The sequence below is a fragment of the Rhinolophus hipposideros genome (genome assembly GCF_964194185.1).
Source record: "Rhinolophus hipposideros genome assembly, chromosome: 4".
Classification (NCBI taxonomy): domain Eukaryota; kingdom Metazoa; phylum Chordata; class Mammalia; order Chiroptera; family Rhinolophidae; genus Rhinolophus; species Rhinolophus hipposideros.
Window position 1 is genome coordinate 106187054 of NC_138050.1, and position 24835 is coordinate 106211888.

The 24835-nt window shown below is 43.7% G+C and overlaps 1 protein-coding gene across 4 annotated transcripts in view; it reads left to right on the forward strand.

Moving 5' to 3' along the window:
- CSMD1 (CUB and Sushi multiple domains 1) overlaps positions 1-24835 on the forward strand; it is a 1600646-nt gene that overhangs the window by 1512928 nt on the left and 62883 nt on the right. For all 4 annotated transcript variants that reach the window (XM_081046432.1, XM_081046429.1, XM_081046430.1 and 1 more), the window contains 3 exons: positions 2699-2884; positions 17962-18156; positions 23667-23840. In XM_081046432.1, the coding sequence (XP_080902558.1) occupies positions 2699-2884; positions 17962-18156; positions 23667-23840 (555 nt within the window). The remainder of the gene's footprint in view (positions 1-2698; positions 2885-17961; positions 18157-23666; positions 23841-24835) is intronic.

The window sequence follows — 24835 nt, forward strand, 5'->3', positions numbered from 1 at the left end:
CTGATTGTAAAGTCTGTGCTCTGGAACAGAAGGGAATTTTACAGAGTGAGTATGCCGGGAAATATAATGCTATATTAATACGATTTTCAAAAACAAAACTAAAACTAAGAAATTGTATTCCCTTTAGATACTCCAAAACTGAGGAAATTCTCCATGTTTTGAGAGTTGCATATATGTAGCTAATTGACATTTAAAAAAAGTGGTCTATAGAATGTGTGTTACACAGGCATCATACACACGGTTTGGGATGAATGAAAATGTGAACCGAGCCTGCACATGAGCTGGAAATGGTCTTTATCCCTGAGACTGAATTTATAAGTCTGTAAGAATTATGCCGTCCGTCTTCATAGAATCAGAAGTGTTAGAATTCTATTTTTGATAGGTTGACAAATTCTATTTTAAGCTCTGCCAAATAGCCTGTGGTGAAGACATTCAAGGGGCCAAAACCCACAGCTCAAGGCCAGCAAAAGATCCCTGTCATTGATCACAGACAGAAAGGGAGTCTTCTCAAGTCCAGACTTCACAGAAGTAGTTACACAGCTTTACCCCTGGGTGTCAGCCTCCTGGGTATGAATCCTTTTAAGGTGCATTCAAGTGTGTGTATGGAATGCCATCTTTCCCATTTAATCTGCCAGAGAAATGTCGCTTCATTCGTTGCTCACCCCAAACGAGAATAACAGGGACGCTGGGCACTGGGCACGCTGCAGTGAGTAAACAAGGAAGTGCAGTGTGTAAGCGTGAACAAGTGATTATTGGAGCAAAATCTCAGAGAAAATGTGAGGAAACAAGACACTGGGGGCCCTGTGAGATCACAGTCCTAAAGGACAGCCACTGCATTCGGTCAATTCAGGAGAAAGTTTTGCACATGCTCAGCACTCTGCCCCTCCACCCATTGCCTCCACAAGCAGCGGCCTCGCACATCCAAAGCTTAAGATTTTAAATATTCTGTCCAAAATCGTTTTTGGTATATAACTACTGAAAAATTTTATGGTGTTCTGCTTCAAACGTATATATAAATAGAGGAACAAATAGCAGACTCTGGGAGGAAATAGCCTGCATCCTGCAAGCCTAAATTTACAAATCAGTATGAATTATTCTGTCTCTTCTTAATTGAACCAGAAGTGTTAGAATTCCATTTCTGACAGATTGGCCACTTCTGTTTTATATCTATTTAAAAGGATATATATAGAGATAGATAGATAGATAGATAGATAGATAGATAGATAGATAGATAGATAGATAGATATGATATATATATATATATATAATTAGATGGTTGAAATAGCTGATCATAAATTAAGTACAAGATAAATTTTAAAGCTTGGATTTTCCAAGGGTTTGATTTTTATCAGCACAATATTTTCTTTTACTTCTGACAATTTCCCACCGCATTTATTAAATATATTGATAAAGAAAAAAGAACAAAACCACACACTCCAAACAACACAAACTAAACCGCAGAATGACTGGGGTTCTTGTAGAACAGAAGGTGGCCTCGCGGCAGGGCCACAGGCCTGCTGTGTGGCGGGTGTTTTGCACACGCTCCCTGTAGGCTCCGAGGCAGGCCACGTGATCTTTCTGAGCCTCAGTTTTCCTTATCTGTGAAAGTGTAAGTTTGTATAAACTCTTCCATCCAGTCTTTGCAGCCCGAACGTTACATGTGTGTTCCCATGGGAATCAATGTGGGAAAAAATTTAAATGATCTAAATTAAAAAATGCACGATGTGAATAATACCTTAAGTATTGATTAACAAAAGGCCCTTAGTTGAGTTATCGCGAATGTCTTTAACAAGTGCAGTGGACCTGGGTGTGTGCTGCTGGGAATGGTTCCCCTCCCCTGCCTTTTTCTTTGTTCCTTATTGTAACTTGGAGACATTTCAGTTGAGAATTTTGCCTCATAAGTAGATAAGTCTGGATCAGAGCTAGTAAATTCAAGGATGTGTTGATGCTTAATTCCGTCCCCATTTCCATGATTTAAAAGCTGTCTTCTTCATTCCTAGCGCATTCTCGCCTGGCCTTTCACAAAAAAGCTGGCATGCCTCGCCCTCGGGGACCCAGCCTTCCGTCTGGACGTCTTACGGAAACTCCTCCTGTGTCTTGGTCTCTTAGGTCCTATTCTCTGACAGGTCATTTATAAATAATCGATGTGATGATCATACATGCATGGATGACCTCAGCCATTTTCCTTTTAACACAACTTCTGCGTGCTTTAAGGAAAATGAGTTACTGGCTGGAGGGTAGTAAGTAAGAGGAGGGATCTTTGAGACCTAAGGTGGGTGTCTGTTTAATCCAAGGAGTCAACATTGTGATGGCTTCTGTGACGGTATAGATATTATTTACTCCTTCCTTTCCAGTATTAGATGAAGTTGAGTGTGTTACACTGTGTTCTCTGGCCCAGCGCCACCTGATAAGACGTGTCAAGGTGATAAGCTGTGTGACGCCCGTCAGACTTACCTTCCGGAATACTAATCATACTGGGTTTTTTATTCTGACCCATTTCCCATTGTTTCTCATTAACTCTGGAGATCCTTAAAACTTTGAAAATGTGTATAGTTATGCAACATATTAGAAATTCAAGTATCGAACAGCTTTGATATGTATTTGAAGTGAGAAGTAGAAAAAAAAACCCACAGCATTTCATAAAATCACAGAAGAGTAACCCTGCATTTGTTTCCTTTTTTGTTTGTTTGTTTTCCAGCTGTGTCCTGTGGAGTCCCAGAGTCCCCAGGAAATGGTTCATTTACGGGTAATGAGTTCACTTTGGATAGTAAAGTGATATATGAATGTAACGAGGGCTTTGAGCTTGAAGCTAGTCAACAAGCCACAACAGTGTGTCAGGAAGATGGATCATGGAGCCACAGAGGCAAGCCCCCTACCTGTAAACGTAAGTGTTCAAATGCATTCGCCCTTCTTTGCAGATTTAATTAGGGATGGGACTTACTGGTGAGAATTCTGGATTCTGCAGTGCAGAGCCCCTCTTTCACAGCGTGAGGGCTCCGTCTCTTGCATGGCGATATTAGAACCAATTTACTCCATATAAAATGCTCTAGCCAATTAAAATGAGCCACACACACTCGAAAGTTGGTCAGACAGAATCCTGTTGGATTCCTTCAGTACCTAGACTGTGGAGTTATACAGGAAATCCTGACCAAGCTGCCATTTTCATTTTGAAGAGATGACATCACGAGTATTGAGACATTAACCTGGAAAACTCTACTTTCCTCTTCCTCTCCTGTCTAATTTTAAGTTCCTTGAGATCAAAGGCAGTGCCTAGTGTGTCTGCATGTCATTTACTGGGTGTAACGCATTGATACCCCATAAAAAAGTCACTCACGGTTTGTAAAGCGGGGTAAGTTTTCTGAAAAGCTGTTTGCAATACATCAGGTCTTCCACTAATGTAGTAGTTCTCTTCAACATCGTTTCATTATAATGTTGGTGAAAAAAAGATCCGTCCCCAGCTGGAACCACCATGCGTGTGGAGTGTGCACATTCTCCCCATGTCTGTGGGTTTTCTCGGGGGACTCTGTTTTACACCCACATCCCAAAGACATGCACGTGGGGTGAGTGGCATGTCTACACTGTCCCTGTCTGAGTGAGTGTGGGTGTGGGTGTGGGTGGTCCCACAATGGGAGGCGTCCTGTCCAGGAGGATTCCTCCTGTGCCCTGAGCTGCAGGAAGAGCCTCCCTCCCGCCACCTGCCACCTGGAACTGGAATGAGTGGGTTAAAAAATAATGATCTTTCTTGTTTTCATTCATCTTTCTTAAATGTATGTATAACTCACATTTATTTCAAAGCTTAACATCAGAAGTGTCTTGGGTCTTTATTTAGAAGTTTGGTGCTGTCTTTGTGAGCAGAAATAGGCTCTAGGAACTCAACTCTTGTTCTGTCCGTGAACCTGTAGCAAAATTGGTTTCCTTATCTGTGATTTGGCTCAACGTCACGGTTTCCGAGAACCTATGCACAAGGGTACGTGAGGACGTGCTGTGTATAACAATGTGCTTGCAAGGGTCCAAAGTCTGGGTCCATTCTAGGAACTCTAGTCTTAAAACACCATAATCGAGTCCACAGTGCAAAGCCAAATGCAATACAGATTCACACACACATGCATGCACACACAATTGGCACCAAGATTTTCACTGCAGTTGTACTCGTATTAAAACTAACCTCAAATCAGAATCATCTATACCTGGTTTGTACCATTGAAGACTAGATAGTGTTTCTACACAGACAGTGATACTTTCACTCTTATAATATTAGCAAAATGAATCCACACAGACTTTAATTGTGAAATTAGTTTATTAACCTCTTTTGTATATGGTATTTTGGTCATCTTAAAAATATTTAAGCTACTTAGATATGAATGTGTAAATGTTTATGGAAAATAGATGACGTCCCCCCATAGTTTTTAATTTCCTTGCTGTCAATTTCATCTTTTTCATTTTTATTTTTTGCTAATAATTGTTACATTTCCTGAGAATCAGCTAGGCACCTTTAAGGCAACATTCATAATTCTTGGTTATTTTCTATTTAATAAAGTACTGTTTGTTATAATTATGTACTAGTACAGGAAGCTAGGATAACAAGATACATTGGTATATTTTTTAATTCAATCCTAATTAAAATTATTCTCTCAAAATAAGGGTGTGACCCCACAGATGGCAGTCACAGATGTTTGTTTTGGTTGGTTATAATAAGAGCAATGCCCTGGCACTTACAGCACTGCTTTCTTGGAAAATAGCTCAGAGACCATTAGTGGTAATGCCTGTCATTTTAAAGTGTCTACTAGGTGTTTTAAATACTTTATCTATAAATCTCATAATAACCCTGAAAATGTAGGACACAGATGACCTTACAAATGAAGTAAAAGCTGTTAATTTGCAAAACGGGGGCTTGATTTCAACTTTTTCTAGTTCTAAATCCTCCGTTCTTTTCATTTTCCCAGTGGTTCTCCACTCTGGTTATACATTAAAATCATCTAGAGAGCTTTAAAAAATATTAATGTCCAGATTTGACCCTCAGCAATTACGACTTAATTAGTCTTGGGTGGAAAGCACGCATCAGTTTATTGTGTATTGGTGCTATGCTTAAAATGGCAAGTAAGTGCTATGTTTTAAAGGAAAAGCCATTTGAAATTTATATACTATCTGAGAAAGACTTGATAAATGGCAAGGTAATTATATAAATGTAATTTTAGTCTCATATTTTTTAATGGCTTAGTTTTTAGAACAACTTTGGGTTCCCAGCAATATTGAGGGGAAAGCACAAAGCTTTCCCATACACGCCCTCTCCCCCAGATGGGACCTTTGTGACAACTGATGAACCTGCACTGACACGTCATCCTCACTCAAAGTCCAGAGTTTACCTGAGGGTTCACTCTTGGTGCTGTACCTTCTGTGAGTTTGGACAAATTTACAATGCTAGGTATCCATCGTTAGTCACCATACAGAGTATTTTCACTACCCTAAAAATCCGTTGGTGTCCTGGCAACCACTGATGTCTTCACTGTCTCAGAGTTTTGCCTTTTCCAGAATGTCATAGAGTTGGAATCCTGCAGTATGTGGTCTGTTCGGATTGGTTTCTTTCACTCAGTCACATGATTTTAATGTTCCTCCATGTGTTTTTTTGGCTTCATAGCTCATTTCTTTTTAGCAATGAACAATATTCCACTCTGGATGGACCACAGTTTATCCATCACCTACTGAAAGACATCTTGTTTCCTTCCAAGTTTGGGTAATTATGAATAAAGATGCTATGAACATATATGTGTAGGTTTTTGTATGGATGTAAGTTTTCACTTTATTTTCGGTAAATACCAAGGAATGCAATTTCTGGAAAGTATGATAAGAGGATTTTACCTTTTGTGAGAAACCATCAAACTGTCCTCCAAAATGGCTGCATCATTTTGCAACCCCACCAGCAGTGAGTGAGCGTTCCTGTTGCTTCACATCTTCACCGGCATTTGATGTCGTCCGTGTTCCAGAGTCTGTCCATTCTATTAGGTCTGTACTGGTGTCTCCTTTCTGCTTTAAATTGAAACTCCCTGAGGACGTATGATGTGGGCCATCTTTTCATGTGCTTATTTGCCGTCTTTTTTAGCCAGGTGTCTACCTTCTTTAGCCTGGAGTCTATCCAGGTCTTTTGCCTATTTTTAATCAGGTTGTTTTGTTTTTGTTGAGTTTTAAAACTTCTTTGTGTATTTTGGATAACAGGTTTTCACAAGATATGTCTTTTGCAAATATTTCCCTTAATCTGTGGCTTGTCTTCTCATTCTCTTCACACTGCTTTTTTGCAGAGCAGAAGTTTTTCATTGTAATGAGGTAAAACTAAATAATTCTTTCTTTCAGGAAATATGCCTTTGATGTTGTATCTAAAAAGTTATCCCCAAAACCCAAGGTCACCTAGATTGTTCTCCTATGTTATCTTCTAGGAGTTTTACGCTTTACATTAGGTGTACGATCCATTTCAAAATAATTATTTGTTTCTTTTTCTTTAATTCAAGTTTATTTGTGAAGGTGTAAGGTCTGTGTCTATATTTGTTTTTGCATGTGGCTGTCCAGTTGTTCCAGTACCATTTGTTGAAAAATGTGTCTTCTCCATTTGTGTCGTTTTCACTCCTTTGTCAAAGATCAGCTGATTCTATATACGGGGGTCTGTTTCTGGATTCTCTGTTCTATTACATTGACTAATGCGTCTATTCTTTTGTCATTGACACACAGTCTTCTCACTTCTGTTTTTATTTGACTAAAACATAATATGCAAAAAATGACACTTTAGAAAAAATGTATTTGCTATGAATTCAATGATTTGGGAACTTAATTTAAAAATATTTATAATTTTCTACAAAATCAATCTCATTTTTAGTGGCAAATATTTCTAGGGACTTAATTTTAGTAAAAATGCCCTATGGGCATGGATAGATCCATTGTCTTTAAAGCTACATGGAAATCTTTCTGTCAAAGGTGGACCTGCTTTGTGGGCATCACAGACACGTAGTCTCCATGGCCTTTCATTTTAACCAGTGAAGCGTTATCTTCAGATTAATTGAAGGATAGCTCATATATGTGCCTGTTATTTCTCAGGTTAATGAAATGACAAAGAACCCTCAGTTCATTGGTATAAAGGTGAGTTGTTTCTCCCTGAAGATGTGCAGGACAGAATGCTTTCACAGGATAAACACAAACTATTTTTATGGATATATGAGCCGTATATGTGTGTCTAGGCCACACTTAATTGGGCCAAGCACTTCTGCACACCCCAATGCTTAGCTCTACTTGCAGCTTGGTCCCCAGATGCAGTGCAAATGGTTTATATCTTCCAATGAGTGGGTCAGCATTGTGGAAATCTGTAAAGAGCCAACTATGTGAGAGGCATAAGGAAAAGAAGCATAGCAGAGCTTTTTCAATCTTTAGTTGGGGATAACGAAAGACAGAAGCACAGTGTTTCAAAAAGAGTAAAACAGACAAAATGCCTTGGATTCCATGGAGAAAACATGTGGGATAACTCCTGTAGGCAGAGGGAGCCAAAGAAAGGTGCTGTGGCGCCCCAATCGCTCACCCAGCACGGCTGAGTGTGTGCTTTGCAGGACACCTGGCTTGCAGCTGCTGGCATTGGGAGCTTAGTGAGCCACAGCCCCTGCCCCTGCCCCTGCCCTCAGAGCCTGGTGACACAGGGCCTTGGACAAGTGGGAAGAGATAACTGATGAAGATAGGGTAACATGAGTGACCAGCCAACACCCCGTCTTCAAAGACGCTACGGCTCTCAGGCTGGGACTGGAGCTTGGCCTGGCCTGTCGGGCAAAATCGCAGTATTAACCAAATGGCTTTATGAAACGGGAACTCTAGACATTGCACTGCTTCCAACCTTATGTCACGTCATTCACCTAGATGGCTGTCCCATGGAGAAGGTACTGTTTTCTCTATCTACGGATTTAGTGAGCGGATAACTGAGGTCTCCAAAATTTGCAGTTTGCAGCCAAGTAGTTTGATTGGTCATCGCCAAAGCATGTGGGGAAGTGTTTTGTTGTAGTGACCCTGTCCCATGGGATGTCCCGTGCTGCCCCTGGTGATCACAGCGTTTGGTACGATTGCTCTTCGGTCATGAAAACACAGCTATTGTGTAACGTTCCCAAGATCTGCCTTGGGGTACACGGCTCTGTGTGCCCCAGAAGCCAGGCCCCGAGTCTGAGAATGCTCCTGGCGGCCCAGTCTGCTGAAGGGACTTCAGATCGGGGCTTCCTTCTTCAGTCCTTCCTCAGTTCCTTCCTTCCTCACATCCCTTATTCACCCCATCAAGTCCCTACAAAGCACGTCTGCCCACTTCTCACCACTTCCACACCAGGCCAAGCTGCTGTCAACACCTGCACCCCCAAAATGGCCCCCCACTTATCTGTACCCCCCAAAACAGCCCCTCACCCGCAGTCTCCTCTCACAAAGCAGCCAGACGGATCTTTTAAGCATATAGAAGTCGAAATGTGGCTTATTAAATTCTCCTGAGAGTTCTCATGGCAAATAGAGTAAAACTGATGGACTCTCTTTATTTTGAACTCACTTGTCCAAAGAGAAGCAGAGTAGATACTGTGGAGGGGCCAGCTGGGGACCAGCCAGCTTTTACATGATTCGGGATGTGCTGTTTAGGTGTTCCCACCGCACTGTAATGTGTCTTGTAAGACCAGTCCTGGACGCCCTGCCGATTCCCACAGCTTTACACAGATTAACTCATTCAATTCTTAAGAGGTCTGTGACTTTCTATCCCATCTTTTGGATGAGAGCCTGGGGCAGGATGGGCGGGGTAGGCTGGCCAGGGTCACAGAGATGGAAAGTGGCCAAGTCAAGGTTTGTTTCCAGGAGACCTGAGAAGACACACAGCCCTGATCCCAGTCTGTGCCAGGGGACCCCTAGGAATTGGTCACTGGCTACTGCCAAGTCATACGTGTTCTAAAACGGAGAACACAGACCGGAGAAAAGGTGCCAGTTTAGCACGTAACTCAGTCTGAAAAGTGTTAAATCGTGATGGCACTGGAGGGAGGCACCTTTAGTTTGAGAATATGTACCAAAGCCAAATGATTTCAAGGACAACATATATTTATGGATAAAATTTTCTGGGAAAATCAGGAATAAGAGGCCTCTGGCAGTTCAAAGGCAAATGTTTCGTCAGTTAAGAGAACTGTTTTGTACTTAGGCAGAGCGTTATACTACAGCACATAAGTGCTTTAATTTATACATACATTTGAATTCTCTGTTTTAAAATACATATCTAGATGTATTGCTTTAAAGTTATAATCTTACAACAAAATAGCTTCTTATATACAAATGAGGTTCCCAATGGAAGGAAATTGTAATGTGTTCAGTTAAATTATTATTAACTGGGAAAGGTCAATTTGCATTTTAAAGCCTTTTTTAATACTGACGATTATTTGTTCAGTAACACAGGGAAATAAATATAACATTTATAATAAAAGGGAATTCAACCTTAAATTTTCTAAGTCTCATCTCAACTTTCAAGTATTTCTTCCTTCTCTGTTTTTCATTAGACTTTATAAAGGGGAGAAACGGACATTTCATTAAAATTCCTTGGTAGTCAAAGTCTGGCAAATGGATTTCATTTTGTGGAGGGTGTTTTCTTCACTTAATTTAAATGAAGGAAATTGAGCAGAGTAAGCATAAAACTTTAGCCCAGAAAATGTGGATACTATTAAACTCCGAAGTGGGTATTTCCCCAAGGCCCATTCCTTGGCGTACTGTGTGCATAGAACACAATTTTATAAGTTTCTTTACCAACTGCAGTATAATGTAGATCAGTACACTGAACCTCAAGAGATAAGAAACACTTCGGTTTTGATAAATAGTAAATGTAAATGGTAAATAAAATGAGTCCATTTCACCCTCAGGTTTACTGAAATGCAGGTTGTAATAAATAACTGTCTGTTTACATACTTTCTGTAGTCCTACAAATCTCTCAGGCAGATGTGTGCGGCTAATTTCTTTTTGTTGTAATGATTTACTGAGACTGGATTTGTGCCATTTAAGATAAGGATTCATGCCGGTGACACAGTAGAACAAAAGCACACTATTGATATTAATGTGTGGGGTGCAATGGTTTGACAGAATGATGAATAGATACGCCTTTCGTGCTTGACATTTAGGAGAAAGAAACCATTACAATTACCTTCTAGTAACATGAAGTCAAAGTTGTGATCCCAATCTGTAGGCACGTTTTCCTCTCAATTAAAGCTGTAAAGCAAGTGAAGCAATTTCGTCATTAATAGTTTAGCGAGGACCTACTGTGTGCCAGGCATCATGAGCACTTTGCATGGTTTAATGCAATGTAAACACAGTTCAAGAAAGGGGGAGCAAGTGAAGTCACACCAGACAGCTTTATGTGACCTATAAATAGCCATTCATAGAAAAATAAGCTGGTATATAAATTATCTATCTACATATAAGTGTCCATGCATTCATCTTAAATGTAAAACATTATACAGATATGCACATGTAATACACATTTACATGTGTGCATACACATACAAGCAAATACGCATATGTATTTTATGTGTCTTTATATAAACTGTTTTGGATTATATATTTGTCTCCTTATTCCCTTAGAAAATGACCTTAAAAGTACTTGTGTTGTTGTTTTCCTAAATTATCCCTGTCTCCAGGGTAGAGCACAGATTATACTTTTCACTTAATACCCTGACAAAGATCATTGTATCGTAAATCATGTCTCTGAACCACCATGTCGTGGAGCCAATCGTAGGTCTGGCATCACTGAGGCCCCACTGTGTGCCAGGCCCTGTCGTAAGCATTTTACATGCATTCAGAGTTTAAGTCCTAACAAATAGGAAGGGCTGTTGTTATCCCATCACACATGGGAAGCGGGAACCCGGAGAAGGAGGCCTGTGCTCGCTGGTCTCGGCGGAGTCTGGCCTTCGCAGCCTTGCACGCCAGGTGCTCTGCTTGCGCTGCTGCTGTGCAGGGCTCGTCTTGCCTGCTCCAAGCATTTATAGGGATTTCAGTTAAATGTTTGCAAAGCTAATGAAGAAAAACTCGGTCTAAACGTACAGTCATCGTGTGCAAATCACAAGTAAATTTTTAAAGTACACAGGAAAACAGAAAAAATGAGGGACTTTTCTATGTGTGAGAGAGAAGGCACCTGTCTGTATCTTCCAAAGCTACACGCTTTGCAAAGAGCCTCCTGACCCAAAGGGCAGTTTAGTGCCTCAGCTGGCAAGACAGGCAGGAGACCCCTGGGGAAGTGTCGCCCAGCGCTGTCCGGCCCCTGTGCCTGGAGCAGACCTGAGGGGGCAGGGGCAGAGGGGGCAGGTGGACACCCACCCACCCTGTGGCGAGGGATTCGTGGGCACTGCTGTGCTGGGGCCGGCGTGACAGTGTTGATTGTTCGCTAAACGCAGGTCACTTGCAGATGGGCTTGTGCAGTTCTGCACACGGGGAAGGAGTCAGTGCCCACCCACCAAGTTCTCTTTCTGGGGACGGTCAAAAGGTGACAATGCTCAGCTCCTGTGTGTTCTACAGGGATACGGTGTTTCAGTCTGTACTCCAGCTGAGTCAACCTGATGTTCTAATCTAAATGCCTTTGGGGTCGAGGTGTTCTTTTTGCAGTTAAGATATTTAAACCACCCACATCCTGTCATTTTGGATTAGATTCAGCCCTTCACTTTCAGGGCCAGCTGTGTTCTACTTTAGGTTATTTTTCTGTCTCTTTTATTTCATTTCATTCCAAAGACTGACCACGCCTTAGTCCAGCTTTTTGTATTTAAGTTACAGTGGTGACCTGAAGTTCCACTTGGCTTGCTGATAAATATGAGAGTCAAGTTTGCATTTAAATGCTTAAAGGATGGTAAATACAACTTTTGTTTCCCTTAGGCCACTTATGGCCACTAAGTATTGGAATATATTAGTTATTACTGCGTAAGCTCTAAGAAACATAACCTTTGCAAGGGCACGTGTGTCTGTCCATTGGGCTCACACCTGTATCTTTATAAATATTTGTAGAATGAATGAATGAATGAATAGCACAGCCCCTGTCAAAAACATTTGAGGAAACTATTTTCTTACACAAACAGTAAGTTGTTGAGATGTAACCAGAGTGACTCACAAACTTGAGAGGTTTGTCTGTAATTTTAAAAACAGCTGTAGTATCGAACTTAGATTATAGAATTGCAAAAAAAAAAATCTGAACAAATTTTGCCAGGATCCAAGTGGATGAGGTTAATTCAATACTGGACTTGTTTTGTTGTTCAAATCAGACTTCACAGGCAGTGTGTGCTGCGGCTCGAGTGGGTGTGTGCATTATTGGACAGAGCTACCGTGTGTTTGACTTTTCAGGGTCTGACTCTGCTAAAATAGCTTTCTTGAGCGGACCATAGCCACAAATGACAAGAGGCCTGGGACAGAAAAAAATGTCTGATTGCACGAGGGTCTGGGAAACTTCACAAATGGAAAAGGCAGTGATCACCGGAATGAGTAGAAACCTGGCAATTCCAGGACCTGAGAATATGTGTGTCGTGAGTCTAGATTTGAGCAGGAATCTTGCTGAAGGAACTGAGCTTTCAAGGTTTTGGACCTGTTTGTCTGACACCTCTGAAAACTGACTGACTCTCAAGTGAGCCCTTAACTGTGTCCTAAGTTGACTTCAAAACTCCATGAATTTGCCTGTAATTAACCCACCTGCTCTTCTAAACAACACACACACTAATCGTTGGGTTAAGCTCTGAGGTTAGAACAGAAATCTCAAACCAGATTTTGTCCTTACGGGTCCCATGACATCAGTGCGTTGTTCGGGATGGGTTCCTTCATGGAGCAGTGGTGAAGTCGGAGGGCATGAAATGCATTTAAATCACCTCAGTGCCCTGGACTCCCCAAAGATTTTACATTCACATTTACCGGAGTAAAGCAGCCTTAGTTTTCAGCTTCCGATGTAGCAGAACTAAAACCAGCGACCGTCCCCATCCAGTGAACGTGGGTCCTCGTGGTCTGCTGAACGCTAGGCTTTCGTTCTGAGAACAGTTATGAGGCCGATGAAGTCATTTTCATCCAGTGGCACCAAGTCATATAGATGTAAGTCTAATGAAATGTGCTGGAACCTAACTTGGCGAGAAGCAGTACCTGCCCACGCTGAAGGTGAGGGAGGATCCGTGGACGGCACGCGCCTCTGTGTCTGGGCTGGGTTCTGTGCCGCAGCAGACTTAGCGAGAGTCTGTAATCTGGAGGCTGTGCTGTCGGGTCTGCCTGTCTTCAGCAGGTCACCTGGCCCCTTGCCCAGTCGGCCGGCCCCTGGCTGAAGGCATCTGTGATAAATCAGAACGACTCACGGTAAAAGTAAAAGAAAGATTTATTTCTCAAGTAAAATGCAAAATACTGTGTGTTGTGAATGAGACATTTACAAGATAGAGAAAATGTGTCTTCTGTGCACAGAAACCTCGTCTGTGCTCTCGACTCGTCTGATTTGAGAAGTGTCATTTAGGACACTGTCGGCCGTGTCCACGCTCGGGCCTGTGAGCCGGGGCAGACACGTGGCGATGGTGAGGGCTCACGTTGTCTGGAACTTGCTGAAACAGGAGAAAGCAACTCCCTACGAGTTGTTTGCTTTAAGGGAACAGAAGAGAATCCGTATTCCCTTAAAAAGAGGGATAGGATATAAAATAAATTCGCAGATTGAGCGCTTTCTGTCGAGCCAGCAAAACCTGCATGTTTTTTAAAACATTTTCACTGCTTGTGACCTGGCAATCACTCATTTATAACTGTCATAAATAGTGATTTAAACATTTATGTAAACAGAATGTTTTCTTTTGCTACATTTTCCAGGTGGACAAACATTTTAAAACATTCATTTAAAATTATGTCATTTAAGCAATATTCACACGTTGTGGGTCAGGTGTCTTCATGGACTTCATTCTAAAAACCGTGGCCAGTGTCACTCGATTTAGTGATTTGTAGAGTAAATAACAGTTTTCTCACGTTGTTTCTAGTGGGGGAGGAATGACAGGGTCCGAGGGACACGTGGGATGGTAAGCCTGAGCTGACTTGCTCATCCTCAAAAGGCAAATACTAACAACAATAATAACAACACCCATTTCCCTGTCAGTGTCGCTGGATGATCAACTTCATGTAAAATTGTAAGTGCATTTATACCTAGTGTGTGAAAAGGACCTTTTGGGGGACACACTAAACCAGTGCCAGTCTGCAGAGGCAGACGTCTGTCTTGGTGGCCTGTGACTTCAGGTACCAGGCAGGGCTGGCGGGCTCACAGAGAACCCGGTGAGTTCGGGTCTGAGATGTTTTTGTTGGGGAGAGTGAAGTGTCTGCTTTAAATAAGTCAGCACAGTGGCACTTGTGCTGCTTTTTGCTGCCTCCCGACTGTAATTCAACGTCGTCTCTGTCAGTTTAGGGGAGAGGTCATTCCAGCTGGCTCCGGGCCAGCGGGGCCAGCGGGTGGAGTGGGGACCAGGCACACAGACACTGCCTCAGTCCTGGGCTTGCTCTCCCGGTCTCTCTCCCAGGAGGCCCTATGCATGTTTTCAGTCAGCCCTTAGCTTGGCTCCACTTCACATGCTCAACCAGCCCCCTCCCGAGCCCAAATATTGGAGCAGGTGTGGAGGAAACCAGTGGATTCTACCACTTGGCTTTCAACACAATTTAAGGAGTTTCTATCAAACAGTTTTTGCTGATGGAAATGTTTGGTGAATAACCAAGGATGAGGGCCAAAAGAGATGTATCACTGTAATAAAACTATTTCCTTACTTTCTGCTTATTTATTTTTTCTTATCACAAATAAAATATGTATACTAAAACAACTATAAAGAGTAAAAAAAAAGCAAGAAATTTGATTCCAAATCTTGTCCCTTTCTAACAATCAGTAAGGTATGATAATAAAAAAAGCTGTACCTATATCATTGATGTGTATCATATCATAGCATATTGCCTATGAAACACTACTTTTGTGTATAAAGCAGATTATGAAAATTAATATATTGTAAATTTAATCAGTTATATTAATAAGATGAAAAAATTGTTGCTACCTATGAACGTAATAGGAGCATTCATAAAGGACTTTCAAGCATAAAAACATTAGAATGAGTCTTTCTGAGGATTGTAGAACAGCAGTAACAGTTTAAGGAGAATAAAGAATGAAACAAATTTTGGGGGGTAGTCATGTATCTATAAAAAATGAATATTTGGAAGCACCAAATCCCTGTGGTATTATTCTCTTGGATCTGAGTAAAAGTGATTTTCTTATTTACGGTATAAATGTTGACCATACTTTATATGTCATATATGATCCATTTAAATTTATGAGGAAAACTTTCAGATTTTTAATGAAGAATTGCAAGGAGATATATATTGTTTCCAGTTCCTTTAAGGGTGTGTGAGTGGAGTTTATCACCAGAGTGAAGGGTCTGACTTTTGAGCGATGGGTACGGGGTGGGTGAGCCTGTGGGAAAGAGGAGAAGGTGCCATGTCTCAGTGGGCGTGGGCTGGGCCTGCTCACCAGGGCTATGCACCCAGCGAGGGGTGACCGGAAGCTGGAAAACAGGTTTCGGGTTTTGACTCAGGTGAGCAGGACAGTTCACCGAAATGGGAATCAGGGACACAGCAGACACTGGCAGCTTGCAGAACGTTTGGGTTCTGTTCTGGTTCATTTCCTACCTGCAGGCTCACCATTCTGGTGGAGGATATGGCTCTGTTTTCTTCTGGGACAAGGCAGCAGGGGGTCTTCTGTGCGGCAGCAACAGAAGCAGCAACACATCAGGGCTGGTCATTTTATGGGAACTGCTCGCATTATCTTTTGTTTGTTTTTCGTGGTGTGTGTGTCTGTGTGTGTGTGTGTGTGTGTTTACAAATGCTGACAGGCATGTAGATGAAACCTTCTAAGAGTAGACCTTTCTCACCACTGCTTGGAGGACAGTCTTTTCACATCATCTTGGTTTCTGTTCCTCGTGATTTCACCACCTAAATAAGCTCAGACATTGTTCACACTCACATGTTGTACACGCTTTCTCTCAGAGCGCCTTTGAAAATATTAAAGAAAATCACATCTCCAGGACTTTCTGGGTACCTTTATCCTTTCCCTCTCTTCCATCGTAAATAGAGACCAAGATGGGCTTTAAATATTTATTTCTGTTCTCCCTTTCCTTTTAACGGTCAGTTTCCACCCAGATGCTTTCATTGCCTCAGTTCCTTTGTTTCGTTTTGATTTTTTGCTGCCACAACATTTTCTTGGCACTCAGCGGCGTGCACATACAGTCAGACACACACTCTTACACTCACCACATTTACAAATATAGGTCATCCTCACCTGCTTTAAGTCAGACGCTGTTTATACGCAAGAAAAATTGTGAAAATACAATAGTGTTTCCAGTGAAAGAGGTGAGGGCCTTGTCGGCAGAAAGATGAAAGCGAACAATAAGACCGATCTTGCTAAGCAAACCGAATGCCGTTTTCATGAAGAAAGGGGTAACCAGGAAGCACTGAGGAGGCAGCAGGGGGAGTGGTGGGAGCTCCAGAAAGACTGATCGTGCGGGTGAGCCGACATGCAGCCCTTCCTGGCAGAAACAGGTTTTAGAAGAGAATTCAGGCAATTTGGAGCATCTTGGTAATTCTAGAAATACACGTAGTACGATGAAATGAATTTTACTTGAAATATGCATTGGGATTGAGATTCAGTTAGAGGCATTGGAGACGTGTCAGAAATGGCAGCTGTGCCTGAAATTCTAAAGGTATTCAGGTTAGAGAAAAAAAAATTAATATTTACATCATTAAGTAAAACAACTGACTATCCATCTGCATTTAGGGTACCTGCTTTATCTGAAAAAACGCAAAGAAAAGATTTTGGGTTACTTCTAAATTTGCAATTCCTTTTCACATTATTATAATAATACCCAAAGACCTATTTTTTTCAGTTTATTTGCACCTAATTTACTGAGATAAGATTAAATGAGAATGTTGTAATATTTTAGGTATGTCTGATTCAATTTTAATGAATGTGTACAGAATATAAAAGTAAAATGTATTTATTAATGTCATTCTGAAAAAAACTATGGTTTCTCTAGCGAATTGTTTCAGGCTCAATAAATTAATCAGGTCAATTATGTGGGCAGTTGACTGATGGTGTTCACACATGTGGCTTCATACTTAGAGATACAGACTTTCGGTTCCTAAGTTCATACTTAGAGATACGGACTTCCGGTTCCTAAGTGTAAAATTTATTTTAAATATTATTGCACTTTTCAGAAAATACATACACTCACATACATGAAATGTTGCATAGACTGTATCTTCAGCATATTTGCAAATCCTTGAAGTCCCCTCTGGTAACACTGTTGTAGTGCTCCACTATTCCTACTAGTACTACGCTTACTGCAGCTGTTCCTACGGAGCTTGATTAAGTACCCTCGGCACTTCCAGGCCTTCTCGCCAGTGCGTCAATACACTTTCTCCTCAGCTCGTTCTCCACTCCCTGCAGTGCTGACGCAGTATGCAATGAACTGCATGTGATCGTAAGCCCATGGCACAGTCTGCACACAGGTGTGTTTCCCGGGAGGAAGGGAGCCAGGGCGTCTCATTTTCTGAAAATTAGTGCCCCACTCTGTTTGTCGATTACACGATGGCAACTCCCAGTTTCTTGTAGGATGTTGAGACTAATTACGGGAAAGGTATTTTATGCACATGCTCTTTGCCCCAGGCTTTTCAGCCCCAATGAATTGTGCAGCTTTGTTAAGCAATGTATCGTTCACGTGGCAGCGAGGCCACAGAATGCGTTTTACATGCGGGACCATTCCATATGACTAAGTGAGGAGCAGAGAAAAGCTGAAATCCTGGCTCATGGCCTGGACTGTGCATAGCAAGTCAGTGCTGTGCAGAAGACCTTCCTTCACCGATCAAAGTGAGCACGGCCGATCCCCGGAGAGAAAACAACTGATGCTCGCTCTGTTTCTTTTCCAGCGGTAGTATGCCCTGGCATCGAAGCCCAGCTCTCAGAGCACGTCACCTGGAGGCTGGTTTCCGGATCTCTGAACGAGTATGGAGCTCAGGTGGTGCTGAGCTGCAGCCCCGGCTACTACCTGGAGGGCAGAAGGCTTGTGCAGTGCCAGGCGAATGGGACATGGAGCTCCGGCGAGAGCAGGCCCAGGTGCAAAGGTGAGTGCCGGGCTGCGCCCCCAGCGCACGTGGCCACGCTGAGCGGATTGGTGGTGCCCACCTTGCAAGCACTGGGCCACCCCACCCCTGCCCTCAGGTGGACAACGTAGCAAGGGGTGTTTCCTGTGGTACAATGAGGGATGAATGTGTGTTTTAAGTGACGTACTTAAAATATATGACAGCTGGATTCAATGCCCAACGCTGTCTTTTCCTTGTTAATGGTCATAGCTTACAAACTTTAGGTGTTACAATACTCAAATATTTCAAATCAGCTCAAAAACAAATCCAGGCCTGCGTTTGAAAAGATGGCACTTATCCACGTCGTGACTGTTCAAACCTAATTAGGGCCTTGGGATATAGTATTTCTGCTGAAGGTACGTGTTCTCCAATAATGACTGTCTTGAAAAGGGAGATTATTATTCTCGTAGGTACAAGGGAAGCGGTTAAGCCTCTGAGTAAGTTGCATAATAAATATGAATCAATAGAAAACTAAAACACTATTAGTATTGTTCAGAGCACGATTTCATTGAGACATGTTTAATACACAATCCTGAGTTGATTGTTCACAGGAAATCATCATGCACAGACAAGTCCTTAGACCGGTGTCAAGTTTCCAAACACACAGCTTAGTAAGAATAAACCAGAATAAAAGGAAAAAGGACAAAAGAATTAATGCTTCACTGTGTTTCCTAATCACTCCAATCAGCTTTCCATAAAACACCTGCTAATAAACCTGCTGTGAAGTGCCTCCCGGGCCGGGGTCTGTAGGAGGGGACGCGGACCCCTCAGGCCTCGAGCAAAGTGAGCGGCCGTGAGCGGCCGTACCCCTCAGCTCTGCCTGAGCCTGGTTTCCAGGCTACTTATTCATGGTCCCTGGTCACTCTCAAAAGTGTCCTGGTTTGATTGGTCACTGTTTCCAGACTGAGTGTCCTCTGTTGTCATCTGGATTAGTGAATCCTTCCCACATCCCTGCCGGCCATCGTCATGTGTACCCGCCGTGAAGCTCAGTCTGTGGGTTTGGAGACTCAGTTGTCAGGGCCCCAGGAGAGTGGAGGAGAAAGAATTCGGGGTACTTACCTTTGCCCTACCTGGGACTCTTCCAGCCAGCGTCCTTTCTGTCAGTTTCAAACCGGAATCAGGATCTTTAGAACAGGCAAGCCATGGCTGCTTGGGGGCACATGTGCCCTCAGGGCTTCCGTGGACGCCATGGTCCCAGGCTAGCACTTCCTGTGCTCTACCTGCCTGGGGGAGGGGGAGGCCCCAGGGCTGTGAGCCCTGCCCAGGGAGGGCGGTGCCGGGTGGGGCGTGTGTCACCACAGGCTTGTTACACTAACAGCACAAATTGCATTCCAGAAGAACTGACGTTTACAGGGAGACCTTCCCATTTAAGGGTGTTTACAGAACCCAGGCTCTCCTGATTCTTGACCCAAACTCATTCACACGGGGGCACTTTTCCATCAGCCTGCACATTCCACCCACATCATAGGGGACCAGAGAATGCACGTTCTTCCCTCATCCCATGCTACAGTGGCAACGGCCATCACTCAGAACAAACTCAGGGTGAATTCGATCAATAATTTACTCACAAGTACCTGTCCAACCTGCATTAAGTAGCTGGTGACACTGGTTACCCCAGGGACAGCTGAGTTCATGTGCGAACACCTTCTCTTTGAGAGAGGGCTTCTTTCTGACTTAGACAGAGTCTCTCCGGCCACTAAGGCAGGTCCAGTCTCTGTACACACATGCGTCACATGCCTGAAACCCACGTGGCGTGTCCTCTGAAGCTTTTCTTCATGGTAACGAGTGATGTCCAGTCACGTGTGCTCCCTCTGCTTTGTTACTGCTCCTGCCATCTGCACGTGCATTAGGCTTTTGCAGCTAGAACACGTTTGGCAGGACCTACTCTGTAACTTATGTCTATTTGTCACAATCACACACAGTGTCCACATCCCACATAGGAGTGCCCACCTGACAGGTGATACAAGAAATGAAGTCGCAAGATGACTTTTTTCAGAGTACAAGATGTCCACATGAATCTATCCATAGAATTGAAGGAAAGAGGAGAGTGGCTTCCTGGGGCCAGAGAGCAATGGCTTGTCACCCACAGTCAGAGTGAGCAATGGCTGTATCGATGGCAAAGCAGGGCAGAGGTGGGGACGTGTGGACGCCCCCAGGGGCACGTCCTGTGCATGCAGCAGCCCCCCCGGGAAGTCAGAGGGGTACTTAGACTGTGTGTGATGCCTTGTTAACTGGGGGCCAGGGGGCGGGCAGCACACTTCACTTCACTTTGAAAACCTGAGTGGGGAAAACACCATGGAACTAGGCTTTCCCTTGGATGTTTGACAAAGTTTTGTTTTGTTGCTTTGTTTTGTTTTGTTTGTATTTCCTGCTGGGGGCTCTCCCGTTCAGTTGTGCCAGCTTTTCCAGTTGGTGCCACTATCCTCGCTTTAAAGTGTTGGGTTTAGACCCAACAGAAACTCCATCCGAGAGCCGTTGCCCAGCTGCTGAAAGCTAGAGTTTCGCTCCATTAGTTCCTCCGAACAATCTAGCAAACCTTAGTAGAGGACAAACCAAAGCGAGTCTCATCCCCAGAGCATGTGTGACAGGGGCCAGAGCTGTGGACCGGACGCTGGGACAGGCTGAGCCCCTGTGATCTGCCTCTGAAGGTCGGCTCAGGCCTCTCAGGGAGGCGCCCGGGCCTCGCCGCTGTCTCATGTTTCTGCCTGGACTGAAGCTTCAGGACATGGTCCAATTATTCTAAATGGCTGTAAATGGATCTTTAAATATCACGGCTCGAGGTGAAGTCCATGCTCTGTTTGGAAAAGGCTTCGTGAAAAGTTCATGACAAATTGTACAATCCAAAGCCTGCTCGACTCCACTGACATTTTGGACAGCAGACACGTTAGCCTCATTAATAAATGCACACGACCTGAGCCTGTAAGAGCTTAGCAGCCCCAGGTGCTAGTAAGTCACGGAGGCTGCCAACTACCGTCTGTCTGACCCGCGTGCGCCCTGCAGAGGACGCTCCGGATTTCTGGTGAGCAGCCCCTGCAGAACGCACGGGACCTGGCTCTGTGCATGTCTGTCCATTTGAAATGCACGTGGGGGTATTGTATCTCGGAGAAAGGCAGCTCAATCCCAAGGCTGGCCTAAGTGGCACGTGCTTACAGTTTGTCTCAGCGTGAACTATCAGTAAAGGCTTCTGCATGTTTGGTTCAGTTTGCTGAGCCAGACCTGGGTCGTCACTTCCCTGTTGGTGAGCCCGACTGAGCCGTGGTCCCATGCCAACATTGGTCTAAGTGCTTACATGCGTCCTGCCTGTGAACACAGCGCTCAGCCGTGTGGCAGGTGTGGTAGGAGTCGCCCATTCACACTGATGGGGGACTCTCCAGTGGTGAGGTGTCTCTCCCTCCGCACCAGGAAGGGAGCATGACTGCGTCTCTAGAAACCCGCATGATGGAGGACTTAGCAGCCGTGCCCTTGCTGTGCTCTGCCTGGTCACCTCTCATGTGGCTTCCCAGCCCCAGAGTCTTCTTCCGTCTTTAGCTGGAGATGGTACAGGGTGCTGGCTTGCGCCCTTTCAGAGAGCTCCCTGGTTCTCCTGGGTTTGTCTCCAGTACACAGGAGGCGGACGTGTGAATAACCTCCCGTGTGCTTTCTCCTGTGAAGCTGCTCTTTGCTACCAGGACTCAGCCAAGAACCTTGAAGGGTGGAGGGAAATTATTTTTCTTCCGCTACAGTGTCAGCCCTTACAGGTAAACCATCGAGGGCCCAGAGACTCTGAGCAAACTGGCCAAGGTCACCTCACTAGAAATTGGCAGAGTTGGGGTTGAACCTGGGTCCCTGCCACCAGGAGCAGGGTTCTCGTCACCATGTTTGCTGTCTCTCACTGCTTTACTATGAAATGGACTCGGTCATTTTCAGCTCCTAGCCAGCTCTGCCCTCAGCCCTTTACACATGATAACTAATTTTGTGCAGCAGGAATTCTTAGCAATCCTCTTAGAGAAGCTTTTCAAACACTCTCATTCTTACCTGTGTAAGAAGACACGTGGCAGCCTCTCGTGAGCAGTTGGCCTTGGTGCCTGTATGATTTCTTCCACCCCTGAGATTCTGCGAGTTCTGTGCTCAAGCATTTACGCATTTGCAGTGCTGGGGAGCGGGTGGTACAGTAAGACTCTATAACGAAAGTGACCTTTTAATTTAGCTCCCAAACAGCAGTACTCGTGGGTGAAAGTGGACACTGTCAAAGGTTATGCTGGGACAGCAGCTGTAAACTGGGGCGTCGGCTACCCCATCTCCAACCACTCAGCATTGAGATTTCAGATTTTTTTTTTAGTTTTTAGAAATGTTCCACGTGCCCTTTCTAGTCAGCATTGCTATGGAAATTATGATCCCCCCAAATTATGCAAGTAAATGAAATAAAAAAGGCACTCACTCCTATTATTACAGGGGGACGTCCTAGGTTTTAATTCCACACTCCTCTGTACCAGCTGGTTGGCTTCGGGAAAGTCCATCCACACTTGTTCATTCCCGCTGGGCTCACAGAGGACACCAGTAACTGTTACACAGTTCCTATGACTGATGTGAACAGAAGTGGACAGGATGCCAAGTTGTTTGGGACATTTCCTTCTGTGTAAATACGAGGTGGGACAATTAAGTTCGCAAACTCATCCTAGAAAAAGTGCCTCATACCTCATTGCTGAATATCACTATGGTCACCTTCGAAGTGCTCCCCTTGGGAAGCTATGCACTGATGCCAGTGCCTAGTCCACCCTTCAAAGCAATTTGGGAACTTTTGTTCTGGAATGGCCATCAGAGCTGTCATTGTATTACCCTTGATGTCCTGAATATCATCAAAATATCTTCCTTTCAATATTTCCTTTATCTTCAGGTAAATAAAGAAGTCATTGGGAGCCAGGTCAGGTGAGTAGGGAGGGTGTTCCAATACAGTTATTTGTTTACTGGCTAAAAACTCCCTCACAGACAGGGCCGTGTGAGCTGGTGCATTGTCGTGATGCAAGAGCCATGAATTGTTGGCGAAAAGTTCAGGTTGTCTAACTGTTTCACGCAGCCTTTTCAGCACTTCCAAATAGTAAACTTGGTTAACTGTTTGTCCAGTTGCTACAAATTCACAATGAATAATCCCTCGGATATCAAAAAAGGTTAGCAACATTGTTGCAACAAGTTCACAAACTTAGTACTTGTAAGACCTGTATGCTTGTGTGCTGGGTAGTTTTCCAAGAAAGGTTTAGCTACCTGTGAGGATGAAAGCAACAACACTGTATAATTGGAGGGACCTAGAAGATTTGGGAATCCACTAAAACTTTAAAGTTCTCATTGCTGGGATGTATGAGCGAAAACCAGCTTCCCAAGGTGACTCTGCCTGCCCCTGAGCAGACATCCTGCCCTATGCTGTGGATGGACATCGAGGCAGAAGATTTTCTTATTGTTAAGACAGCAATAATCCCAGACCTGTGACCATGCTCACCTTGTTACTGCTTTTCTCCTAGTTATCTCGTGTGGGAGCCTGGCCTTTCCCCCCAACGGCAACAAGATTGGGACGCTGACGGTTTATGGAGCCACAGCCATATTCACCTGTAACACAGGCTACACACTTGTGGGTTCCCACGTGCGAGAGTGCCTGGCTAACGGGCTCTGGAGTGGAGCTGAAACGCGCTGCCTGGGTAAGTTGACCCAGCGCTCATTTAATTCCGTAAACATAAAAGTCATGTTTGGTTGGGCAAAGAGTCAGACTTCTTGCTCCAAATGCTTAGATGGGGTGTAACTGACCCCCACCTGGGCTGCACTTTGTTACAGGACTTCCTTAAATGCCTAAAAGGATTTGTTTTTCCTCCGAATGCAAAATGCAGGTCACATAGTGCCTTAAGGGACAAAAAGAGTTTTGGAGAGCTGAGGACATACTATACTTACAATTTTAGGACACACGAAAATGAGTTTCAAAAATATTATACATTTTATCTTTTAAAAATTATATGTTACATCAACAAGTTAAAGGGACATTAATATCAAACAATGGAAGTACAATGAATTTTCAAAATGGCATGTGTGTGCAGTGACTTGGTCTTCATTTTCCCAAGGATTAAAATTGTTTCCATGATAATTTTAAAAAACTGACTTGAAACTCTTTCCACTGAAAACCCTTCTGAATAAATGTATGAAAATTGTGGAATAAGCAGGTAAAAGTACACTGATTTCTGACGCTCCTATTAGGTCTCCAAGTAGTTTGTAAAATCATCAGCTGCCGTTAATCCTTTCAAAACCTCTCTGCGATCTCAACGTGTCATCACTGGAAGCCCTAGAAGATGGACAGTCTGAGTTTCAGGCTCTCCATGGCCTAGGACCACGTCGGGAACAAAGCAGGCCCGGGGCATCTGAACAGTAAAAATGTGCTCTGTGCACTCAAGGGAATTGGAAGAAAGAGGGTGAAAGTCAATAGTGATCCCAGAGAAAGACAGAGGTTCTCATCCTCGTCCATGCAGTGACACCCCTTCTTTCACGTTACTGCAGACTGGTGAGTGCTCCTGAAAACTGTGTGCTAGACACAAACGTGGAGTTTCCAGTAAAGGACAACCCGTCCTGGGGTCTGTCGTGCTACAGGAGGACGTCACCGTGCATCTGGCTGTTCTGTGCTTTCCGGGGCTCTTAGGAAGCTGTCCGT